Source organism: Misgurnus anguillicaudatus, chromosome 12 (genome assembly GCF_027580225.2).
Source record: "Misgurnus anguillicaudatus chromosome 12, ASM2758022v2, whole genome shotgun sequence".
NCBI classification, from domain to species: domain Eukaryota; kingdom Metazoa; phylum Chordata; class Actinopteri; order Cypriniformes; family Cobitidae; genus Misgurnus; species Misgurnus anguillicaudatus.
The window spans coordinates 18,094,993-18,119,070 of NC_073348.2; the positions used below are offsets into that span (position 1 = coordinate 18,094,993).

Sequence of the window (24,078 nt, forward strand, 5' to 3'; positions counted from 1 at the left end):
GGCTAATAGCAAACATTTCATTTGGAAATGCAAGTTATTCAACTAAGCAATAGTAGTCAGAACAGCAGGCTAAATAGATGTCGGAACGTTAAAGTAATATTATCAGATATTTTAATGATAAACCATAGCTTACAGAAATTACCTGGAAAGCTGAATAGTTTAAATAAACCGAACAAGGCAACTAGTGTGAAGTTCGCATACTCGTCATTCCGCATCACTGAATCCATTGAATTACATAACGTCGCTGTCCAATGAAAACCACGTATGTCCATTTTGACGATTTTCAGATTTTTCGACGGCTTAAATGTCCAGGTTAATTACTGTATACAGTATGCTTCAGAAATCTAAATGGCCAATGAAAAGTTGTGAAATCATGTCATCTGATTTTCACGTATATCCATTTGGTGTCAATGCTGTCAATCACGCCGCGTATCTCCCGCCCGGTGGAAGCATCTCGCCGGTCTCGTGAAGTTTCATCAAATCTCAGCACTGGATAGCCGAATAAACATAGCCTGGTGAGACAATGACTTTCCTTCATCGAGGTAAACGTTTCCCCCCTGACACCAGACATACGTCTAGGAGTGACAAAATTACGGTAGAACTGTGCAAACAAAGTATCTGTCTAGCATTACCATGTCAGTGTATTGATTCATTGTCCCTTCATTCTTTGCAAGAGACATTTAATAAATGTAAATAATATTAAATAAACTTATCGTATTTAATAAACTAAGACGTGGGCTATATAATAAATATAAAAATCTGTCAATATGAAACGCGACTTGGCCATTCTAATTAATGATCGGAAGAACGTGTATCGACCACCATTACTGTAAAATATGCACGTTTGTCCATTTAAACTAAATTTTGGTCAAATGTACATTATATCATTACACTTGCAAGAATATGGTTGCATGTAAAGATGCCGTACCAAGTATGATATTAGTCAAATTTAATATTAACCACCCAGATTTTTTAGCACTAGGCCAAGGCTTCATAGGGACACTGAACACTCAATTCATCTTTCTTCTTGTTTTCATTATAGGATGGGCTGTTTGAACATGAGATGACACTCAAGCCAGTCAATCAGACATGCTGTTATGGTCACTCGAACAGTAACTGTAAAAGCACTATTAAAAATGAGCCATGCGGGGCAAGATTCGGTACAGCGATCGCTGCCGTAAACGACCTCAACAAGGATGGCTTTAATGACATTGTGATTGGATCGCCATTAGAGAATGACCACAGAGGAGCTGTGTATATTTATCACGGTTCTCAGAAATCAATAAAGAAAAAATATGTACAGGTAAATTGTCTCATAACCAATAAATGTTTCTGAATTGTAAGTGCAAATGATAAAAGCTGATAAAGATTGATTGTACAAGCTTGTTAAATCGCATTGCACGTGGTTAGGACAGTGTGGCAGTATACGACTATGGCACATTGGTCTATATTTATGTATGGTCTCTATATATGTGTATTTAGCGCATCGCTGCTGGGGGAGATGGAGAAAAGATGAAGTTCTTTGGCCAATCAATTCACGGCATCATGGATTTAAATAATGACGGTATCATAGATGTCACAATTGGTGGAATAGGAGGCGCCGCACTTTATTGGTAAGTGTCTAAAAATCTTAAAGTATAATCCAAAAGTATTATTATGACAATGTTATATTATATTACAACTTTTCAATTCCCACTGTATGTAACTTGAACCCACTACCCTCTGGATGTCTGGTTCCCGTTCCCATCCACAGCAGCTGTCTCAAATTTGAACCAGAGCCGAAATATCCCACACTGCCTAAGCTTGTCCATCAGGGGTCATGTCCCGTTTCTTTTGAGACTGGCTGTAAAATTGTGTGAGAGTTTTTAAAAAGAAACTAAACTCTTGGCAGTGTTTTTTTTTCTTGGGTCACCCAACAGATCATATAGTCTATTTCAGAAAATCCAGAAAATGACTGAGATTTAACAAATGTAGTGCAAAGCCATGAATTTTATTGCCATTTTAACTGTCCAGACCTTCCAGGGGTTTTCCATTTGTTTATAATCACCAAAATGTTTGAAAACTACCAGAAGGTGAAGATCTGTGATCTACAGTATGAACCAGCTGTTGTTATACAGATTAAAGTAAAACGCCAAATCATCCTCCAAACATCGCTCCATAAGCACCATGTGAAAACGTTATGCGTTTATTCCAGGTCTCGGGATGTTGCAGAACTTCTTGCAAATATGACCTTCGACCCAAGCAAGATCAATCTGCAACAGACGTGTCAGGTCCACGGCAAGACCACAGTATGTGTGAAGACCAAAGTCTGCTTCAAGTATCGAATCAAGGGGAAAGAAACCGACACAAAAACTGGTAAATGAAGGGCAGTTATGCATTTGGCAGATGTTTTATCTTACAGTGCACTTAATCTAAACATATTTGATCAATCAGTATGTGTGTCCTCTGGGGATCAAACCATGAACTTTGCGTTGCTATTTATTGGCTTTTATTTTCCTCTTTAACCAAGTTTAATGAAAGTTAAGCATTTAAAAAAACATGGACTTGATTTCTTTTCTCTCTATTCAGTCATCAGGTACAGTTTAACACTGGACTCTCTTAGAGCGATCTCCAGAGGGCGCTTTAATAAAACAGACGAAAGAAGGTTGCAGAAAAACGTATCTATCGATGGCATGCATTGCAGTGAACACACCTTCTACACGTCGGCAAGTAAATCAATCTTCTCATATGCAAGAACAGAGCAGTCAAGGGCTACAGAAACCTTTGCCTTTTCTCAAAGCATTTCTATATAAGATTCATCAAATTGTATGACTTTATTATCATAACATCATGTTCATGTTTTCTGAATCTTTATTTTTATAATCTTAGTTTATTTTAACGTTTTTTACTAATGATAGACAAGCCTGATCTCACAGTAATTTGTACATATTTTTATGAGTTGGCTAATTTGTATGAATTTGTACAAAGTAAATAGTACAAACATTTACAATTAATAGAAAAAAAACAATAATGCAACCCGCCGCTAACCACAACGTAACACACTGTTAAATAACATGCTGCAGTGCTAAGTGCAAGTTTAATCAAATTGGTTATGCAAGTAAATTAAACCTACTATTTAAGTTTTTGACTATTATATAGTTGAAATTATTTAGTTCAAGTAAAAGAAAAACTTATGTTGATATGAACTGTGCAGGGGCGAAACTGTATAATCGAGCAAAAAAGTATGTATGTGGTTGTACAAATTAACTCTTTCCCTGCCAGCGTTTTAAAAAAAGTTGCCAGCCAGCGCCAGCATTTTTTATGATTTCCACAATGTTTAATGCCTTCCAGAAAATGTTCTTCTTTAAAGGGACACTTCATCCATTTGCATTAATCTTTGTATAGTTAGAACCCCAGTCATGTTTTTGAATGGGCATGCATCATTTCCTCAGTTGCCACTGAGACAGGAGAAACACAGATTTCAGTGTTGCACTTCCTTCTTTCAATGATGTAAAAATCATCATTTTGCATCATTGAAAGAAGGAAGGGTAATATCTTTGTTGATGGGGTGAGACTACAAACCCCTTTTCTCGGTCAAATAGGCACCAAATTCTAAATGTATGTTACATTTCCACTACAAATATGACACACTTTCAATAAAGATTAATGTTTCTATGGGTGAAATGCTCCTTTAAATATATAAACATACAATATATCAATTGAAAGAACACCTCTTAAATATGTGTACGTTTCTTAAAGAGTAACTAAACCCTAAACCAACTTTTTTTAGTTAATGATCTGTAAGAATGATGCTTTATTAGTGCTGTTCATTGATTTTAGTAAGTTTTTTGACATTTGGATATAAAGTGTTTCAATACTACAATATGTGGTGTAAAAACGTCTGAGTGCTGCCCTCTTCGGTTGAACGGTTGCTACTTCAGTTGAATTTTCCTATTGGATGTTGGGTCCAAAAAATAACTCGTGACGTAAGCAGGTTCAAGCTCACCATGCCCTTACGATCTCACCACACACTTGGTACGAGCTCAGTTCGTCCCCTCTATCTTCGTTGGGATCTGCCCACTTTTCTTGCATTTTTCAAATATTGCCAGTGGGTGGAGTCAGGCTCTGACCAGGGGTTTAGTTACGCTTTAAAGGAACAGTATGTAGGATTGTGGCCAAAACTGGTACTGCAATCACCCAACTGGTGGCCAATACAAAACTTCGTTTGAGCGCTAGAAATACACTTTTTAAATGACAATATCCTCGCCGGACCACTGTTGTCAATAATATAAGTATTTGAAATGAAAATTATTTCTTAATGTCTAATGACATATCAGGGCCATTTTATGATTTATTGATATAAATTTCTTACATCTTTCCCATCCATTGACGAGTTATCTTGTAAATTAAGAGAAAACATTTGCATAAAAAATCGTGTTCCTGTTGAGGTTTTATGTTAATCTGTAATACCGCGATTATCCACTAGACCCAATTTATAAGAAACTGAAGCAAAAAATATTTACTAATTTTAAGCTCTGTGTATGTTTTGAGGATCGATCTGAATCTGGGCTGCGTTCTCCGAAACTACCTTACCGCTACGTCGTTCTTAAGTTGTACCTTAAGCTGTACCTTATTGCTAATACGTGTTTTCCAAAACGTTCTTAGTTACGTATCACTTCTGTAAGTCGTTCGTTCGGAAGGTTGGTCTGGAGCACTCTTAGCTATACCTTATCCCACATGATCTCCACTAGGGGCCATCACTTTCATAAAAGCTTACATTGTAGTCTATATAACTAAATATTTGTAAAAAAAAAAAATGCAATACACTCCGTGTTTAATTAGGCAAATATTTTTATATTTAAAGAATAAAACATTTACATAATTAGACATCATTACATTGATGGTTGTTAGATTTTTAATTATGTTTTCCAAAGGGAAATCAACTTTGAACTATTAAATGCTACATGATTAAGAAACTATTTAAAAAATATATTTTGGGTGGAGTTGGTGAAACTGGCAGCTATACAGCGAATCCTACTATTTCATTTGTGCATTTCATATCCGTTAAATCTTAGTCTAACGGCTAGTATTTTAGCTGCATAAATAAATCGGGTAAAATTACAAAAAATAATTATGATTATTAATGTTAATTCGACTTTGCATCAAAGTTTTTTAATGTTTTATAACTTTGAGGCAACTGCATGCCATATTCTTTATAAATATTCAAAATAAACTGTGCACTTGATTACTGCTTGTATAGTCTAAGGTCAACAAAATTTCCACATTAAAACTAATCAAAGCTAAAATCTAAAGCAATCATACTATATATTTATAGGCTATTATATAATATTTTATATGTTATATTTAGACAGACAGGCTCCAGAAATGCGTCCATTAAGCTTTATCTGCATTGTTAACGCGCTGCTTGTGCATACAGTGTCCAAGCACAATAAACGCGTTAACTAATGAACAACAGCAGTTTGTTTTTATATACTTTAAGTGTAATGCACAGCCAAGTACTTGCACAACCCACTTTATTCCCCTGTGCAACGCACTTATTGGGAACCCCTAATATAAATGATCCTTTCAAGGCATAGCGGATGAATTGGAGCAGTTTAAACATGATACGTTTGGAAATAAAGTTGCGGGTTTTGCACGGGTTTGATATAAAATATAGAAGGTTGAATTTAGTTGTTTGCAATTTGAAATATTTTTTACCAGATATTCCTAATAAATTAAACTTGAACTATTTCTAAAATGTTTATTTAATAAAGAACACCGCTATCTCATAACGCAGCGAAACCTATTACATGAAGTGAATAATTGATTGTCGAGCAATCGATATCAACCTATTCAGAACCTCCACCATGGACAGCACCCGCTAAGGTCGAACTTAAGAAGGTTTACCTTAAGCAACATCCTAAGGTATAGTTCGGAGAACACACGTAGGAAAGATATACCTGTAGTTAAGGTTTAACTTAAGAGTCTTCGTAGCGCGCTAAGAGACAACGTTATCCGAGAACGCACCCCTGATCTCTAACAAAATTCCTTCACAAAAATGCAATTATTTCAGCTTTTTGTTAAAAATGTTATTTTTTAAGCAAAATACTCTTATTTAAGAGTTTATAAGCAGAAAAAAAGGATGAAAAGTTTTTTCCCGTTTTGTTTGTTTGTTTGTTTGTTTATTATTTGTTTGAAAGTAGAGGGTCTGTTCTTTTATTTGATATATTTGTATGTTTATATTTTTTAGAAGAAAATTTTCCTGGAAGGCATTTTGTGAAAAACTTTGTAAAAAATGGCTGGCGGGAATGAGTATTTACTGTTTTAGCCTTAGTGGATGCTTCTATGTTTTATAAGTTGGGTAGACGCACCACCTAGTGGATAAAAGCGGAAATATAGATTGAAGTAAAAACTCGTCATTGGCAGGGAAGCGTTTTCTCTTAATTGATGAGATAACTTGTCAATGGGGGAGAAAGAGTTAATACGAATTAGACACCTTGTAAAATATGTACAAATTGCCATGAGATTGTGTTGGATAGACCGATACTGTATATTGCATTTGCCAGTATGCATGCTGATATTTAGATTTTCTTTTCCTGGTATCAAACAATAAATGTTTCTAATTTCCACTAAATCTTTCTGTTTCTTATATTAGCTGTTCCTAATGAAAAGACAGTCAGATAAGACACTAAAGCCGTTGTGTTGCATACAACAGCACTCTGGCATACAGCAATGTTTTATTTTAAACAGTAGCGTGTTATGTCAGATCCACAGCTGGGGATACAGATCACAAATCATTTCTATACATTATGCACTAAAACTTATTTTGTTTTATTTGTACAAAATGTTTTGCAATTTTTTTACAAATACTTAAGAGGATATAATAATAAATGTTAAGCACATTTTTTTTTAAATTTAGTTTCATCTATGTTTTGTTTGTTTCTTACATTAGCCAATCGGCCACATGGCTTTTTATGAACCCATATCAGTCAACCACTTAACATTGCTGTACTTAGGCAGGAATCTTACAAAACCAGTCCCTTTGCTTTGAAACCATTAAATGTGCGCTTTGTTTACTTCTGATCTAGATTACGTTATTTAAATGTCATTCAGTAGATAAAGAGCATAAAAGTAAGCGTTTGAATCCAAAAGGGTTGGAGTTTAATAAAAGCCAGAAGTCCTCTGATCAAAGGCTTGAGAAAATGGTCCGACTGCAGTAAAATGAACCCCAGCCTCTGTAGAGAGACTGCAAAACATCCAGCAGTTTAGTACGTAGCTGACCTGTGAGCTCTGAAGTCATGATGATGTACTGTAGAAAGCCAACATAAAAACATACTGTTAGGAGAAACCACAAATCACAGGTGCATGGACCCCAGGTGTACATAAGCAGGGGTAATTTTGAAAAAAATTCCCTAGCTGTCACTGGAGTGGTTCCCTTTCAGAATGTACAGGTACATATTGGTACTGAACTTACAAATGTGTAAATAGTGGTACATATTAGGACCTTTTTAAAGGGGTCATGTCACAATACTTTTTTAAGATGTCAAATCAATCTTTGGTGTCCCTAGAGCAAATATGTGAAGTTTTAGCTCAAAATACCATATAGATCATTTATTAAAGCATGTTAAAATTGCCACTTTATAGGTGTGTGCAAAAATGTGCCGTTTTGGGTGTGTTTTTTTTTGTTTGGGTCTGTAATGCCTTAGAAGCTTCCTAAAAACCTCTCTCAGATAGGTCTATTAGGGTCGGGGATTTTAAACAAGTGGTTTTGCACCTATTTGGCTCCCCCTACTGGCTTAACTTGCATTCTCATTACTGATTGGCTGACTTTGCTGCCACTCAAAAACGTAGCCAATTATTTTAAAGTGGAGGGACAGTGAGATGCCTGTGATGTCATAAGCATCAGTTTTTCGGATTGAGCCGTTTTCTGGCTGACATTTCTAAAAGAGGAATTACTATGAGACCTTTTTGTATGTTTGTGAATGCGGGTAGACTACCATTATTCAACAAAGACAAGGTAAAAATGGTTTTTCATTCTCTGTCCCCTTTAAGAGGCGGTATTATCATAATAAGAGCTGCTTATGACATCATAAGGAAAGCAAATTTCAATTACCTATTTTTTCACGTGCTTACAGAGAATGGTTTACCAAAACTAAGTTACTGGGTTGATTTTTTGCACATTTTTCTATGTTGATAGAAGCACTGGGGACCAATTATAGCACTTAAACATGCATGGAAGAAGTCAGATTTTCATGCCATTGCCCTTTTAAAGGGTCATTTTTTCTGAAAGTGAAGTTTTTAATTAACATGATTGAATAGGTTCTGCTAATGACTTTGCGCATACATACTGTACAAGAAAGGTTTAGAAACACTGCCATACTGCAAATGTATCATTATTAACTGATCAGTATTCAAGCAATAACATGTGATGTAATAAAATAGTGAGAGAAACAATCTGGACGCATTTTTGAAACTTCTCGATCTGCTTACTTATGCCGCTTGACATTAAGCTTGGTACTAAAAGATTGGCAACATCTTTTATTATCTATTACAGGATAAGCTGGATTTCAGAGATCCCATTATGGTCACACTGGAATTCGGTTTAGTGGATGAGGATAAAGGTCCGGTGCTGGATGGAGTGTTACCAACATCAATTAACAAAACTGTAAGATGCCATTCTTACTATTTCTCCTGTATAAAAAGTGTGTATACTGCTGAGGTGCAGGTTTACAGTTTATTGACTGTAAGTGTAGGGCACAGAGTGCAATATTTACTGCTCCAGTAACCGCTAAACCAACTGGTGGAGTTATAATACTCATTAAATGAATGAGCAGATCTGGGTGGCTCTAAATGGAGTCGCTCTAATTTTATAAGCACTGCACTTTAAAAAAAAAAAACGCTGGGTCATAAACAACCCAGTTGCTGTTTAGATATAGGACATAACTTTAATAGGACATAGTCGAGAAATAAGTCTAGTTTTTAGACCAAAAATATCAAATTTAAGTGATTTTGTGCATAAAACAAGCAAAAAATCTGCCAATGGGGTAAGCAAATTTTTCTAGAATTTTTCTTGAATTTAGTGTTTAAGAAAAATGTTAAAGATTTTTTTGCTTACCCAATTGGCAGATTTTTTTTGCTTGTTTTATGCACAAAGTCACTTAAATTTGATATTTTTGGTCTAAAAACTAGACTTATTTTCGTTTGTCATTTTGCTCATCAAGAAAAAGCATCTTAATTTAAGAATTTTTTTATATTTTTACTGAAAATAATTTTTTTCTTGAAAATCATTTTTTGTGCAGTGTGAGACTGAAACCCCACTGGTTGCTAAAACAAAAACATGTCAAGGCTGACTCTACATAACCTGCGCATAACAAGCAGTGCATCATGGTCTTTGTTTATGTGTCTTAAGAGTTTCTGAAAATAGTTTAACATCCAAAGTAAACAGATTTTTAGGTGTTTCCCCGGCGCAAAACAACCATTGCTATGTGCCTTATCGTCCTATGTGTATTGTGTCGCATTCACTGAAATAGTTTACAGCACTGTAGCTACTTTTTTAATTAAATACATACAAACCTTTATTTGAATTGAGACAAGACATCACTCAGTGTCGAAGGTGATATAAAAGCAACAGCTGGGTTGTGCTGTAAGAGAGATGTGGGATGCATTGTTTCAACTAGCAGTGAGATTGGCTGCTGAGTAACACAAAGATAACAACCCAAAAACACGACTCGATAGGCTCCAGCCAGCATTTAGGGTGGAAACAAATGGCCCAGCATATTTTAGAGTGTGGGAGACTTTCACCATGTTGAAGAAAGCACTCCCTTACTGTACATGCAGTTATAATGAGATTCTGAGAAGGAATGATGTTCCAGATTTAAAGAGCACCTATTGTCCGATTTACGTTTGGTGAGAAAGTGTGTATTAGTACATGTTAACGATATGCAAAAGGTACAAACCCCAAAGTAAACTATGACGCGAGTTATCGTCTCCAACGTACATCTCTTTTCTTGGACTACAGCAAACACACGGATTGTAGGCAACAGTTTACTTCCTGGGATTTGTGATGTAGAGAAGACCGACATTATCATAATTCCTCCCACTTCAGACTCAGCTTGTAAGTTAACTCCTGTTAGCAACTTAAACTTGTTGATACATCCCTCTATCATCTGTTAGCTTAGCCCCATTCATTCAATGGTACCATTTAGAGATAAAGTTAGAAGTGACCAAACAAATCAACGTTTTTCCTATTTAAGACGAGTAGTTATACGAGCAAGTTTGGTGGTACAAAATAAAACGTAGCGCTTTTCTAAGCGGATTTAAAAGAGGAACTATATTTTATGGCGTAAAAGCACTTTTGGGAGTACTTCGACTCGGCGCAGTGACACCCTCCCTCTCCCATTATGAGAGTGAGAATGGGAGCTGACTTTTCAGGTGAGTCGAAGTACTCCCAAAAGTGCTATTACGCCATAAAATATAGTTCCTCTTTTAAATCCGCTTAGAAAAGCGCTACGTTTTATTTTGTACCACCAAACTTACTCGTATAACTACTCGTCTTAAATAGGAAAAACGTTGATGTGTTTGGTCACTTCTAACTTTATCTCTAAATGGTAGCATTGAATGAATGGGGCTAAGCTAAATGCTATCGAAGCGTCGCAGCGCGCTCCAGTGCTTACGTGCACGCACACAGATGATAGAGGGATGTATCAACTGTTCTTGGTTGGGGTAGTAACATATTTTTATGTTGAAAATGAGTAGACTATTCCTTTAATCTTTCAAACATGGTAAGGAGCGTCATATTTCCGGCTAACGTCAGACGTATTCAGGCCAATCACAATGTACAGATTAGCTGACCAATCAGGGACACAGAGCTTTTCAAATCCTTGCATTTCAGGAAGAGAGTGAAATCTGGAGCTAAAAAATTTACTGTATGTGGAAAATAATGTGTTTTTTAACTATAAAACACGCAAACAGGTATTATACCAAATACACAAAATAACCTTGTTTTTAAGCAATGACATAGGTGCCCTTTTAAAGAGCAGATGGGGAGGAGGGGTGGTTAAAAACTAAAGTAAAGTCAAGTTTATTTAAAGTCAGTAAAACAGACACAATAACATGCTTGCTACTTAAATTACTAAGTAGTGAAACGTCCAGGATAACTGTTTGTTATATAACTCCTTGTTTTGTTATTGTGTCTTTATCTCTCTTGCTCCACACACACTAATACTCAAACAAACTGACAGTTTAGCATTCTGCAGAAATAAGATTATCAGGAAGAAGAGTATGTTTTCCTGAAGAAATCAGCAGGCCCAAACGGAATCTAAGCTTGCAGATTTCCGCAGAAAACTCAGCAGAATTCTGCGGTTTAATGCCCGCATTGACAAGCACACATACCCCGCGCTTGAGCGTGCATGGACACCGGGCAATGTTATTCCCTCCACTTCTGTTCTGTGTGTCTACTCTACAGTAAAAGCCGGAAAACCATTTCTGAGAATTCTGGGAATCTTATGGCTTAATGATGGTTGCAATTAAACAGTGCAGGGAAATGACATAAAACATCAAAGATTTCTTAAACGCTTATATTGTATTGTTCAATTTGGCCTTTTAAGGGGACTCATTCTACACTGTAATAAAATCCTCATTGCACTTACATTTTTAAGTTTAATCGACATGAATTTACAATTAATTTAACGTTTTTTGACTAGTAAGGAGTTGCTATCGGATACATTTGCGGTGACGCAATACGCGTCTGGTCCGAACTTTACTTCTGGTTTCAGTTTTTTTAATGGTCTGACTAGTTGCTAAACTGAACTCTTGAACAAATACCTTGTCGAAAATATCAAATGTTTTGGTTTTCTAGGTGATCTACTTGTTGATTATGTTGCTTGTTATATAAATAAACTACTTTAAAAGTTCTTTGTTATTATTTATTCTTAGCAGAGTTTGCCGGAAGTTACGTGTTGACCACGAAAGCCGCTTGTTTATGTTGTTACTGCTAAACCCGTCTAGAAATTATAAAAATAAAGTTGAATTATCTTAATTTTTATATCTTAAAGCAGCTTTTTGCTGGTCAAGAAGGTTCGAATTGATTGTGAATTCAGGTTAGTTGAACATAGAAATGTAAGTACAACAAGGAATTTTTACAGCGTAGAAAGGTTTGAAACCTTCGGCAGCCATAATGAAACTTTTTTCATTGTCTTTGGTGTTTACTAATATTTCTTTTAATTTTCTTTGACTCTAGATTGCTTTAGTCGACTGTGGGAACGATGACAAGTGTGTTGCTAATCTACACCTCAAAGCGACTGCTGACATCTCAAGGTATTTTAAGAGGCTTTACATTTTAGACCTTAACAGGCGATAATAATATAGTAAATGATATATCAGCTCCATCTTCTTTTCTATAAGATTTAGATTAACAATTGATTCATGGTAAGCTATACAGAAAATTGTCAAAACGCTGTCACTGGGGCAGTACCCTTTCAAAAAGTACAGCTTTGCGCCTACATACATGTAGTTCATATTAGCACCTCAGAGGTATCAAATGTAAACATCTGTTCCTAATGGCACATATCTGGAAGGGTACTTCCCCAGTGACAACTATGGGACCATTTTTGACCAAGGGCTGAGGATATTGTTTGTCTGTTTTACATTTATAGTATTCTGCTGCCCCCTTGTGTTGACTTTCAAAACAGGGGCTACATGTTGTTTGTATGATCTAACGTCAGTGGTTTTGTCACATTGAATCATTCAAAAAGTTATTTTATTTTGTATACTGAAAGCATTGAGACCAAACCTACTTTCAATCATAGCTCCAAAATCTAAGTCCATATTCCAGCTTCTTTACACAACTACACTGTGTTTGCTTATGGGACCAGTTAAGATCTACACCAACGCACAATACTGTATGCTTTCATTGACCATCTAAAGAAACTTTAATGAGAAATACAGAGAAAGTCTAATTTAAAATGTTGCGTTGACTTGCTGTTTTTCTATAGCCTTGTCATAAGGAGTAACCAGGAGAAGTTTTATGTCAACGTTGAAATCCACAATAGTAAAGATCATGCTTACAACACCAAGATCACGATAAGCCACACAGAAAACATCAACTATGTCAAAGTTGAGGTGGGATTTACACCGTTTAAAATATTGCACGTACCGTATGCAAAGACTTTCGCGTAATAAAAAATATATAACTAACATTTGTGCACATCAGTTGAAAATTTAAACAAAAGTCACTATGCTATAATACATTTTTATGTGTGCATGAGGTAAAATCTGTCATACTGTATATTCAATATTGACTAATTTTTTACATTTTTGTAGCCTAAGGAGAAGGACTGTGAGACTGATAACACCAGAATAGTGTGTGCAGTTGGATATCCGTTTCTCAAAAGTAATGAGAAGGTAAGACTCGTCACTATCATCAGTTTTTTGTGATTTACTGTTTTCTACATAAACTTATCCTACATAATATAAATAACATTTTGTGAAAATATAAATTGAAATATTTGAGTAAAATCATGTTAAAGATCGAAATCAATGTTAAATAATTGATTGAAATCAAACTTGCTCCTAATCTCATGCAGTAATAAGATAATAACACTTTAGACTGGTCATATATATTACAAATTTATATTCATATAATTGATAAATAATACATGAAATTGAATGATACCATTAAACTACGCTTATAATAAATAAATGTTTGTTGTTTTCTAACTAATTTTGTTTACGTTCATCTGACAGGAAACGTTTAAAATTCAATTTGAGCCCAATCCTTCTCATATTCGTAAAGACATCGTTATCAACGTTACTGCGACCACGTAAGAACATCATCCATCTATTGTTTTAATGTCTTACGTCACGTGATTAACAAAAATAAAGATCAGATAAATCAGAGAATGGTGATGTTTTAATGTGCATTTTTTTGTTTATTGTAGTGATAGCGAGGAGCCGGAGTCTGCACTGAAAGACAACTTTGTGAGCATCGTCATTCCTGTGAAGCACGAAGCCAACCCACGATTCACTGCGTACGTGTAGCCAATCACATTCATTGCATTATTTAAACCATACAATCAGCTGAGCATGCAAATAAGGTGGTGCAGTACATTAGTGATAACAAAAATACTATAATGAGCATAAACAATAATGTTGACAGATACGCGTTAAAGAGAAATAAAAATTCTGTCATCATTTACTCATTCTTATGTTGTTACAAACCAGTATAAATTCTTTGTTGTAATGAACATGAAGGAAGATATTTTGAGGAATGGATGTAACCAAACTGTTACTGACATAGTTAGGATCTCCTCTAAAGCACTAAAGGTACGTTCACACGGGGCAAACACGTTAACGCCTTATATTCACTTTCAATGGGTGACGTCATGCGTTGCCGAACTGAATTGTGGATCCGTCGGCACCGCGTCAGTGCCGTTGCTCGCGGCAGAAGTTGAACATTTCTGCGTTAACGCTTGACGGAAGGCTTATCTGAAGCATGGCCAACAGCCAATCACAGTGGCCGCAACCTATGCTCCGGGTCTTCCAGAAACGTAATTGGCTGGCTCTGCCTAGGTTGTTTGCATAAGGCGATCTGATTGGCTGACGCACGCATTGCCGCTTGAAAAGTTGAAAAATGTTCAACTTCTACCACGAGCAATGGCAGTGACCTGGCGCCGACGGATCCACAATTCAGTTCGACAATGCATGACATCACCCATTAAAAGTGAATGGGAAGCGTTAACGCTTACACCTGTGTGAATGCACAGTAATGGAGACTTTCATCCTATCTATATTTTTCTCTGCTTATAAACTCTTAAATATGGGTGTTTTTCTTTAAAAATATTTTTTTAGCAAAAAGCTGAAATAATTTCATTTTTGTGAAGGAAATTTGTTAGAAATCAGATTCAGAATGATTGTCAAAACATACACAGAGTTTAAAATTTGTAAATAACGTTTTGGCTTTAGTTTTTTTTTATAAATTGGGTAAGTTGATTATCGCGGTATTGCAGATTAACATAAAAATTCATCAGGAAACGTTTTTTATGCAAATATTTTCTCTTAATTGATGAGATAACTCGGCAATGGCAGGGAAAGAGATAAACTCTGCAGACCTGCCAGCAGGTCCAAAACTGCATCATAATTTTTTTAAATATATAACTTGTGAAGCACAAAGTTTCTGTAAAGTCAACTTTGTTCAGGCATGCCCAATTCTGCAATATTTATATTTATATTGATCTTTCTCATGGGCTTCTCTAGTGTCAAGTATATGAAGGAGGACTACATCATATTAAAAGGGAAGGACACCATACCAAGTGTTTTCAACCACACCAGTGTGATCGGAGATGAGGTCAAAATCAGCTATACGGTAAGACCTCCTTTAGATCATTGTCCTGTCCTATAGACCACTGGCTCTCAAACTTTTTCAGCGTGCGGCCCCCCTTGGGTACTGTGCATCCCTTCGCGGTCCCCCAAAAGAAAATGTATGACATAAAACATTCTAAAATTTATCAATTTTAATTAAACAAAACAAATTGAATTATACAATGTAGTGCTTTCGGTTAGTAGTTTATTTTTCTGAGGTTTCATTACACAGAATTTATGTTAAATTATTGTATTTTAATAAAATGTTGTAAAACTGGGTCCCTGGCCACTGCCCCCAGTTTGAGAACCACTGCTATAGACAAGCATATGTGACTAATGCGGGTAAATTGAGTCACAATGTGCACTGTCTAATTTTGAGCTACAGCCAAAAGAAAGTATAAATGAAGATTTTGGTCGAATTTGAGGTTTTCACAAAAATAAATACATTAAGCCATTATTTAGCGATCCCAATGCTCTTTATTTGTGTTTTCTAAAGGTGTGCTGTCCTAAATGCTTAATCTAAAACAAAGATGCGTGTCTGTGATTGTTGTTAAAAGAGTTATTTTGAGCGATAAGACATAAATACGATCTTCCTGTATGCACACAGGCACGCAACCCTGATATATACACATATACACAGAATTACAGTTTTAAAATATCTATTTTGACAAGAATTCATGCAGATATAATCTGTTATGTCTTATGTGAATGTTTGGCTGTTGGAAAAATAATTGAGGTGTAACATTATTTTTCACATTAATTTATTAGATCCTTGCATTACAGTAGATCTTAAAGCTGTGTGTGGCAAATCTATTAGTTTTACAAGTGATTTTAAAGTATGGATGCAGTGATTTTGCTTTTGAACCCTCAAAAATCTTCAACTGGATTTTTCTTAAAATTGACTTTTGCCGACTCATTTTGCCAGCACAGGTCACATATATACTAGAATAGAAAGAGGAACTACTGGATGACTATTTCGTGGTATTTTATAGAAAGATCATTTAAGGTGACTGAGTTATCTTTACAAAAAAGTTACAAAAGCTGTCAAAAAAGACGGCACATTGATACCTCACAGGTAGACTACATATTGTTACCTCACCAGACTGGTAAATATTAGGACCTTTTTTAAGGGTACTGCCCAGTGACAGCTTTTGTAGCTTTCTTTTAGATTGTAGAAACTGAAATGTTGTGCCAGTGTGAAATGGACTTGTTTTGGATGTGGTCACAATCCAGATTCATTTAAAGTGCATGATCAGGTGTGAATAGCTTAATGTGATCATTTTTAACAGATCGAGAGAGACACAGAAATGCAGATTCCTCCATTTCAGCTCCAAATAACCTTCCCATATCGCACGGCCGGAGAAAACTGGCTGCTGTACTTCACAGATCTCACCCATTCAGCAGTAGGCCCTCCGTTTCTTCAAAGTTATTTGTAACAGAGATTATTCTTGGTTCAGTTGACTCAACAGTTTCATTTCGTTTCTACAGAACATCAACTGTGATGCCAAAAAGTTGATTAACCCTTTGAACATCAAACCTGACAATCCTTACAGAGTTACTTCTAAGAAAGAAAGCTTGAGTGTCTATCTTTTGGTGAGTAAACGCTGTTTCCGAGTGAATACATTAAGAATTTATGAAGACTTCTAAGGATCTTTTTCTTTGTCTCTCAGAGTTGTAAAGAAGAAAGAAACCCCTGCAAGTCATTTAGCTGTTCGATCCCACCTGCAGACTTCAACCAGATCAATGCCACTTTTAGAGTTTGGCGACCCACCTTCATCAAAGTACGACTATACCCCTGATTTTTTTACATTAACAATATTGCTAACTGCGATCTTATCATATGCTGTATTGATACACATAATGCTAATGTGTGCTTTCGAAACATTTAGGGAGAATTTTCTAGCATCAACATGGCTGTTGATGCGATGCTGGAGAGCAAAGACACAGAGCTGTTTGTGTTAAATCAGAATGTCATAAGTCGTGAGGTACGTATGAAACAAAGCAAAAATAAATACATGGAAAATATGAAAAACTGTAAGTGAATTATTCAATCAGACTTTATAGCTATTTTAAAAGGCTGTCTTTAAAGAAATATGTCCCGCCTAGAACCCAGCAAGCACTTTTGTGTCCTATTGTCTGGACTTGTCTGGAGTTTTTGTCTATTTGTGAAAATAGTTGTTTAACCATTGCCTAAAAATTAATGAAATAAAACAAATGAATAATTACTGTTGACTTTGTTTATAATATATGATTATGATTATGTGTTGCAAAACGGAGGATGTCGGCAAAACCTCTGGTTGTTAATCTTACCTAATTTAGTTTTGAAATCCTGACCAGTCTTATGTCTTCGCCGCAGGTCAAAATCCAAGTAACCAAAGATATACAAAGTGGAATCCCGCTGTGGATTATCATCTTGAGTGTTCTTCTAGGGTTATTAATACTGGCTCTTGTCATTTTCGCTTTATGGAAGGTAAGTATCGTCTGTGTTATGTTAGCTCTTCTCTTTCGGCATGTACATTTTATGCCGCATGCTAAAAGGAAGCAACAACGTAAAATTGAAGCCTATAAAATCATGCACACTTTAAAAGCACAATACTGTATGTATTTTTTTGCAATAAAATGTCCAAAAAAGATCAAATCATATATAATATATTTAAATATCCAGATGCTGTCAAAAGTGTTTAAATCCAGAGGAATTCACATTTTTTACCGGTGTAATGTCCCTCCTTGATCACCTGTTAATTGTGTCGTGTTTGCCCTAGAAATCATAAGGGTGTTTAACTTCATGTTTTGCTGCAAAGTACTACTTTCTAAACCCTCTTATAATACTTTGATGTCATACGCCGCATAAGCAGAGTTTTGCGTTTGTGCCTAGGGGGCACCTACAGGCAAACAAGTGTACTGCAATAGTTTGAGATTAGCGAGAGTGTAAATTAAAACAATTTCAGCACTAGGTGTCTTGGGCGGGGTGAGCGTCGAGGAGTTTTGAAATCAACTGAACATGAGAATAAGCTATGACGCAATTCGGCGGCAACCAATCGGAAGACAAATGCATTTGCACCCAATTTTGAGGCAACTAAAATAGAGTACGCCATTGACCAACTAAAACCTGGTCTATAGTCTAAAGTAAATTGCACAATATTGTTTTTGTTATTTAATGAGTGCTTTAGTAATATGCGCCTATAAACGGGATGACAATGCGCATTTGCTTATCACATACATGAATGCGCAGCAGCACATAAACGTTTTAAAATATTAAAAATCAAAAATTCAAATGTAAAAGATTATTATTGAGTCTCTTGGGCATAAATAAGGAGCAATTATGAGACGTTAGAAGGCGCAAAGAGCTGCTTCACCTGTAGCCTGGTAAGTAAATAAATGTTTTGCTTTAAACAAATGCAAATATTGAGAACCGTTTTTAAGTAATGCTTTTCAAAGCACTTATGGCACTGTCCGAGTCCTGAAGACTCTCCACGCGTTTGTAAATTCTTTATCACCTGTTTGTTACAAATAAAGTATTTTTAAAGTACAAAATTTTCTTGCATATTTGTAAATTACACTTATATTACTTTTGAGATAACACAGATCATGTGCTATTCATTCATTTACAGTAATTAAAAGCCTGTTTATTTTACTTCCATGTCTGAAAGAAAACCTTTTAAAGGTTTTAATACTAAACCAAACCAAACAACACATTTTTTTTATATCAATCTTAAACTGGTGGTCTTCTTCCTCCACTTAGTTTTTCAGTTTACAAATTCCGTCATCTTAATAGGGAATAGTGCTGGCTTTAAAAGGGGATGAGAGCTGAGACTCTCATTGGTTGCTACCCAGTCTCATGAGGTTTCCTGATATAATCACGTAATTTTTTGATTATTTTTTTGTGATATTATCACAAATCTTTAGGGTTAGATTTGGTGCTTGCATTAGAATGTCACTTTATATATTGGTTTATACTATATTTTCTGATTTTTTTATATGTCGCCTGGCGTTAGGGTTAGAGTTGGGTTTGGGTAGGGATGTCATTTTATGTAAATCGAACCCTAAACCGAAGTGACAATTGTTTAAAAATAGGAAAAAGCAGTTGAGTAACCAATACATGATAATCACACGAAAACAGGAATTCGTTATATGATCACGAAAAAACGGTGAAATTCGTGATATCACGAAAAAAAGAATACAAAAATTACGTGACTATATAAGGAAATTTCCTGAGACTTGGCTGTTTATTGCACGTTACACTCAAAACACACCCATTACTCATTACGAAAATAGGAACACCCCTTTTAGGCCGTGCGTGTGGTGCACAAACCATTTTTCCCGTGTAAAATTAGCAAAAGTGGAATTAGACCATGCGCCATGCTCTTTTGACAATGCGTTTAGATCGATAAAATAGGGCCTTAAAACTTTAGCACATAATACATGAACATGATTTGGGAGTCCCGTTGAATTGATTTTCATCCACAGTGGGAGTCAAGACTACAACTCCCATCATTCCATGCCATCAGCTCTTTCAAAGTGCCATCAAGCAACACCTCTTTAATTGTTTTGTGACTTCTAGCTGCAAACATTACATATAGTGCCCTTAAGTCCATGATGCATTGTGATGTTAAATGATAAACATTGTGATTATTGTCCTGCAGGCTGGATTCTTCAAGAGAAAATCAGTGGAAGAAATGAAGGAAGATAAGAAGGATTCTGATTGAGGATTATAGATCCGAAGATGGCATTCTTCAGGTCAACTCATGCAAGACAACCAGCAAAGGTTATTGAGATTATAATGAAGAAATCTGAGTAGTAAATTGGGGTTCCCTGCATTTAAGAGTTGACCGACATTTTGCTTGACACTTTGAATAATCTTCATGTTCCCACTGCAAAATTCAGCCAAATGTGAACTCCAATGAACTTCTCACACACCACAAGGTTGGTGGACATGTTGCCAAATCCAGAGAGTCAAGCTTTGAAAAGCAAAGCAGCGTATGTTCATCTAACTTGAACCTGAAATCCCACCAGCCTAAAAAAAAACACGGGAGCACAAGTCATGTGTTCTCATCTGTATCCATCATCAGCAAAGGAGAGTTCAGTAACCTGTCCTGGCTTTACATACCAAAACTTCAACAGAGATCTACAGCTCTTAATCAGAAACATAACTTCATATGGGTCACAGATTTATATACTGATATAGATCTATTACATTTATTGGTTGGAGAGGGTTTTTTGTAAAGCACTGTACAGTGATATTTTTGAGCTTAGTGTTATCGGCACATTCCTTTAAATTCACAACGCAGGTTTTTGGCACTGATGTTTCTCACACTTTTTGTCTTTATCCGAGCATGAAGATCAAAAGGTCTGGTTGTACTGTAAATGTAAAGCTTAAAGTGTACATACGGTTATGTTTGCAATATCACTTTATTGATAAATGAATAGCTTTATCGGTGCGGTTTCGACACCCGTAGTAGATTGTAGAAAACAATTTCACACCTATAGTACAACATTTCTCAGGTATTCCAGACACAGTGTTTGGAATCATAAAATTAGACAGTCATTCATATTTCCTGTTTAGTTCCTGCCATATGTACATATTATAAAATAATTACTGTACTTGACTAAACAAGAAATGTCAGGGTGTTTTTCTGATTTTGCCAAAAATTTTCTTCTGCTGAGAAAAAAAGAGAAATTTAATGTAGAAAGCACTGTTAGAAGAAATGATCCCTACTGTACCTGTCACTGGGGCGGTACCCTTTCAAAATGACACTTTTGCATCTAAAGGTACATATTAGGACCTTATAAAGAGTACTGCCCCAGTGATAGCATGGGTCAATTTTTAAAAGTTTTTTTCTGACAGTGCACGAATAAATAATATTAGATATATGAACTGCTTTTTGAAGCATAACATACCCTGAAAAACAACAGCATAAAATATATATGTTTGTGTTTCAAATTATAAGTATATGATGACAGAATTATTCATTTACGTGATGCAAAAGCTAAAAAAAAAGCTAAACGCCACCTCTGTCAAAAATGAGATGATATTAACCGAATGCTCTCGGCGTGCATCAAACACTTTCGCTTCAAATCTGCTTAATCCTGACCTCAGGCCATTCAGAAATCCATGAAGAGTCAGGTAAAAAAATTATCATTTAAATGAAAACGTCAGATGCACTTAGAGGGTTTTGCATCTGATCTATTTATGTATACTGTAGATAAATGTTTATGGGCTGATAACAGTATAGACACATGAAACACAAAGCACCAGTGTGGTGCAGGTAAATAATGCACAGTACCGACTTACAGATACAGATATTGTATATGAGTGCCTTAATATGCAGTTCACTGGGTTTATGAGTAGGGGAGAAATGATACATTTGTGACCCTGACTGTGAAATCCAGACTTATCTAATAATGAGATTAAGAGCATTAAAGTATGATTTTAATCACTGACTTCATATTGATTTCAATCTTTGACCTGATCTTACTCAGTCAATATATCAAAAAAGATCAATGTTTTTTTAACAGAATGCTCTTTACATCATGATTTTACACTCTTAGAACGGATGTGTTAAAAACAACCGAATACACAAATATCTGTGTTATTATTGGAACAAAACTATTTGTGTTACTTTTAACTAACTTAAATACAAATACAACACTAAATGACACATACTATGTTAAAATGACACATAATGTATTTATTAAATAGCATAACAAAAAAATGTAAAAAAATGAACACATCCTTTCCTAGAGTGATCGAAAACATTAAATACCTTTAGTTGGATTTTACAGACTGGGTCACATTTCTCTTATTATCCATACAAGTAATGTAATGTATTGGTTAATTATACATTAATGCATTAATAATGCATTAAGCCATTGTTTTAAGGTGTAAAAATGTAGCTGAACATTTATTTTCATTCTTCATTTATGTCACTTTCATCTTCTTCCTATGTTGAAGTGTCGGATAAAAAATGTGATCATCAATTGAAAATTATTTTAAGTGTGAAAATGTAACACATTCAGAGTGAAATTATATTTCGGTTACACTTTATTTTGATCGTCCAGTTGATTTATTCTACTAATTTTAAGGGGCGGTTTCCCAGACAGGGATTAGACTAGTCCTAGACTAAAATAAATGGAAGAGCTGTTCAAACTGAAAACAACTTGCACTGACATATCTTAAAATACATCAGTGCCCTTTGTTTTGCATCAAAATACATGCCAGTAATGTTTTTAGTAAGGCATGTTTGTTAAAACTAGTTATATTTCCTAATTAAACTAAGGCCTAGTCCTGGCTTAAGCTAGTCCCTGTCCGGGAAACCACCCCTAATAAGTGTATATACTACTAAACGTCATACAAAAAAGACCAAAGGAGTATTAGTAGATGTGTTAGGGTTAGTAGTATAAACTGACATGTAGTTGTAAAAGTACATAAAGGTACATAAAATTATGTACTCACCCTATACAATCCTATATAAATTTCTTTGTTCGGCTAAATTCAAATGAGTGTATTTTAAATATTGCCGGCATAGATTAATCTAGATTAATCTCATACAAAATAAAAGTGATTTTTTGCATTATATATGAGTTTGTGATGTGTGTAAATATTATGTATGTTTAAACACACACACATACATATATATACATTTAAGAAATGTTTTATTTAAATATAGTTTTTTTATTTATATATAATTTAGAATATATGAAAATATAAATAAATGTATATACACATGTAAATGTTTCTTTGTGAATAATTACAAACACAAACTCATATGTTATGCAAAAAATTACTTTGATTTTGTATGAGATTAATCTAGATTAATCTATGCCCAGCTCTAATTTTAAACAATATTTGTAGCCAAACAGATCTGGGGCATCATTGACTTCCATAGTATAATACTATGGAAGTAAATGGTGCCCCAGATCTAGCAAAACAAAGACATTGCAGGTTTGGAACAACTTGAGGGTTAGTAAATGGACAACATTTTCATTTTTTTGGTGAACTATCCCTTTAAAATCATTTGAAAGCCTGTTGAGGGATAATCACAATAAAGTGTTAGTAGATATTAAGCAGACCGTCTACTAATAGTTGATGAAAAGTTGCTAAGTAATTTAGGGTTAATAAAATGTGTAAAGTGGACTATCAGAATAAAGTGTTACTTTTATTTTTTCTTTCGATTGAAGAAGGCAAAAACAATTCAGGAAAAGTGCTTTTTTTATTCACGTGGTACTTTGTTGTACTTAATTTTCTTCACGTGTCACATTACCTTTTGCTAACTTCCAGTGTCACAGTTTTGTAAATGTATTATGAGATTTGAAATGTATATAAGATCACTCAGCATTCATGTTTTAAGCACATAAAAAAGTTAAAAAAAAAAGTTTGGCTTCGGTAAACATCAAGCCTTGCTCTGAATTGGAGTCAGTCACTCTGCTGTGAAGTTTCTGTGTGATGCACTGGTTTGTCATGTTGTACATACTCAGCACAGAAATTTAAAGCATGGCACATATTGTCAAAAAACATGCGCAGAATATAATAAATGCTTATTTTGTAATTTAGTTCATGTGAATTTGTGTGTTATTTTATTCACATACTGTAGGGGTATGATTGTCATCTGCTACTAACACTAGTACGATGTCACATTTTCTACATAAATCAACTTATGTAAAGAACATTGTGTGAAAATATAACCTTGATATCTTTAATATTGACTGGAGAAGGTCATGTCAAAGAGCAGGGGTAAGTTTTCA

At 35.1% G+C, this 24,078-nt stretch overlaps 1 protein-coding gene across 2 annotated transcripts in view; it reads left to right on the forward strand.

Annotated features, from left to right (window-relative positions):
* Positions 1 to 24,078, forward strand: part of itga1 (integrin, alpha 1) — a 209,372-nt gene that overhangs the window by 54,086 nt on the left and 131,208 nt on the right. The window contains exons 14-30 of one of the 2 annotated variants that reach the window (XM_055208986.2): positions 1,043 to 1,303; positions 1,483 to 1,613; positions 2,195 to 2,355; positions 2,569 to 2,705; positions 8,534 to 8,644; positions 12,218 to 12,294; positions 12,972 to 13,098; positions 13,300 to 13,380; positions 13,723 to 13,799; positions 13,917 to 14,006; positions 15,232 to 15,340; positions 16,626 to 16,739; positions 16,825 to 16,929; positions 17,007 to 17,117; positions 17,226 to 17,321; positions 17,693 to 17,806; positions 19,980 to 23,886. In XM_055208986.2, the coding sequence (XP_055064961.2) occupies positions 1,043 to 1,303; positions 1,483 to 1,613; positions 2,195 to 2,355; positions 2,569 to 2,705; positions 8,534 to 8,644; positions 12,218 to 12,294; positions 12,972 to 13,098; positions 13,300 to 13,380; positions 13,723 to 13,799; positions 13,917 to 14,006; positions 15,232 to 15,340; positions 16,626 to 16,739; positions 16,825 to 16,929; positions 17,007 to 17,117; positions 17,226 to 17,321; positions 17,693 to 17,806; positions 19,980 to 20,042 (1,965 nt within the window). In that variant the 3' untranslated portion in view covers positions 20,043 to 23,886. Of the gene's footprint in view, positions 1 to 1,042; positions 1,304 to 1,482; positions 1,614 to 2,194; positions 2,356 to 2,568; positions 2,706 to 8,533; positions 8,645 to 12,217; positions 12,295 to 12,971; positions 13,099 to 13,299; positions 13,381 to 13,722; positions 13,800 to 13,916; positions 14,007 to 15,231; positions 15,341 to 16,625; positions 16,740 to 16,824; positions 16,930 to 17,006; positions 17,118 to 17,225; positions 17,322 to 17,692; positions 17,807 to 19,979; positions 23,887 to 24,078 lie in introns of those variants that run through there. The other variant, XM_073874049.1, reaches the window with a different exon arrangement.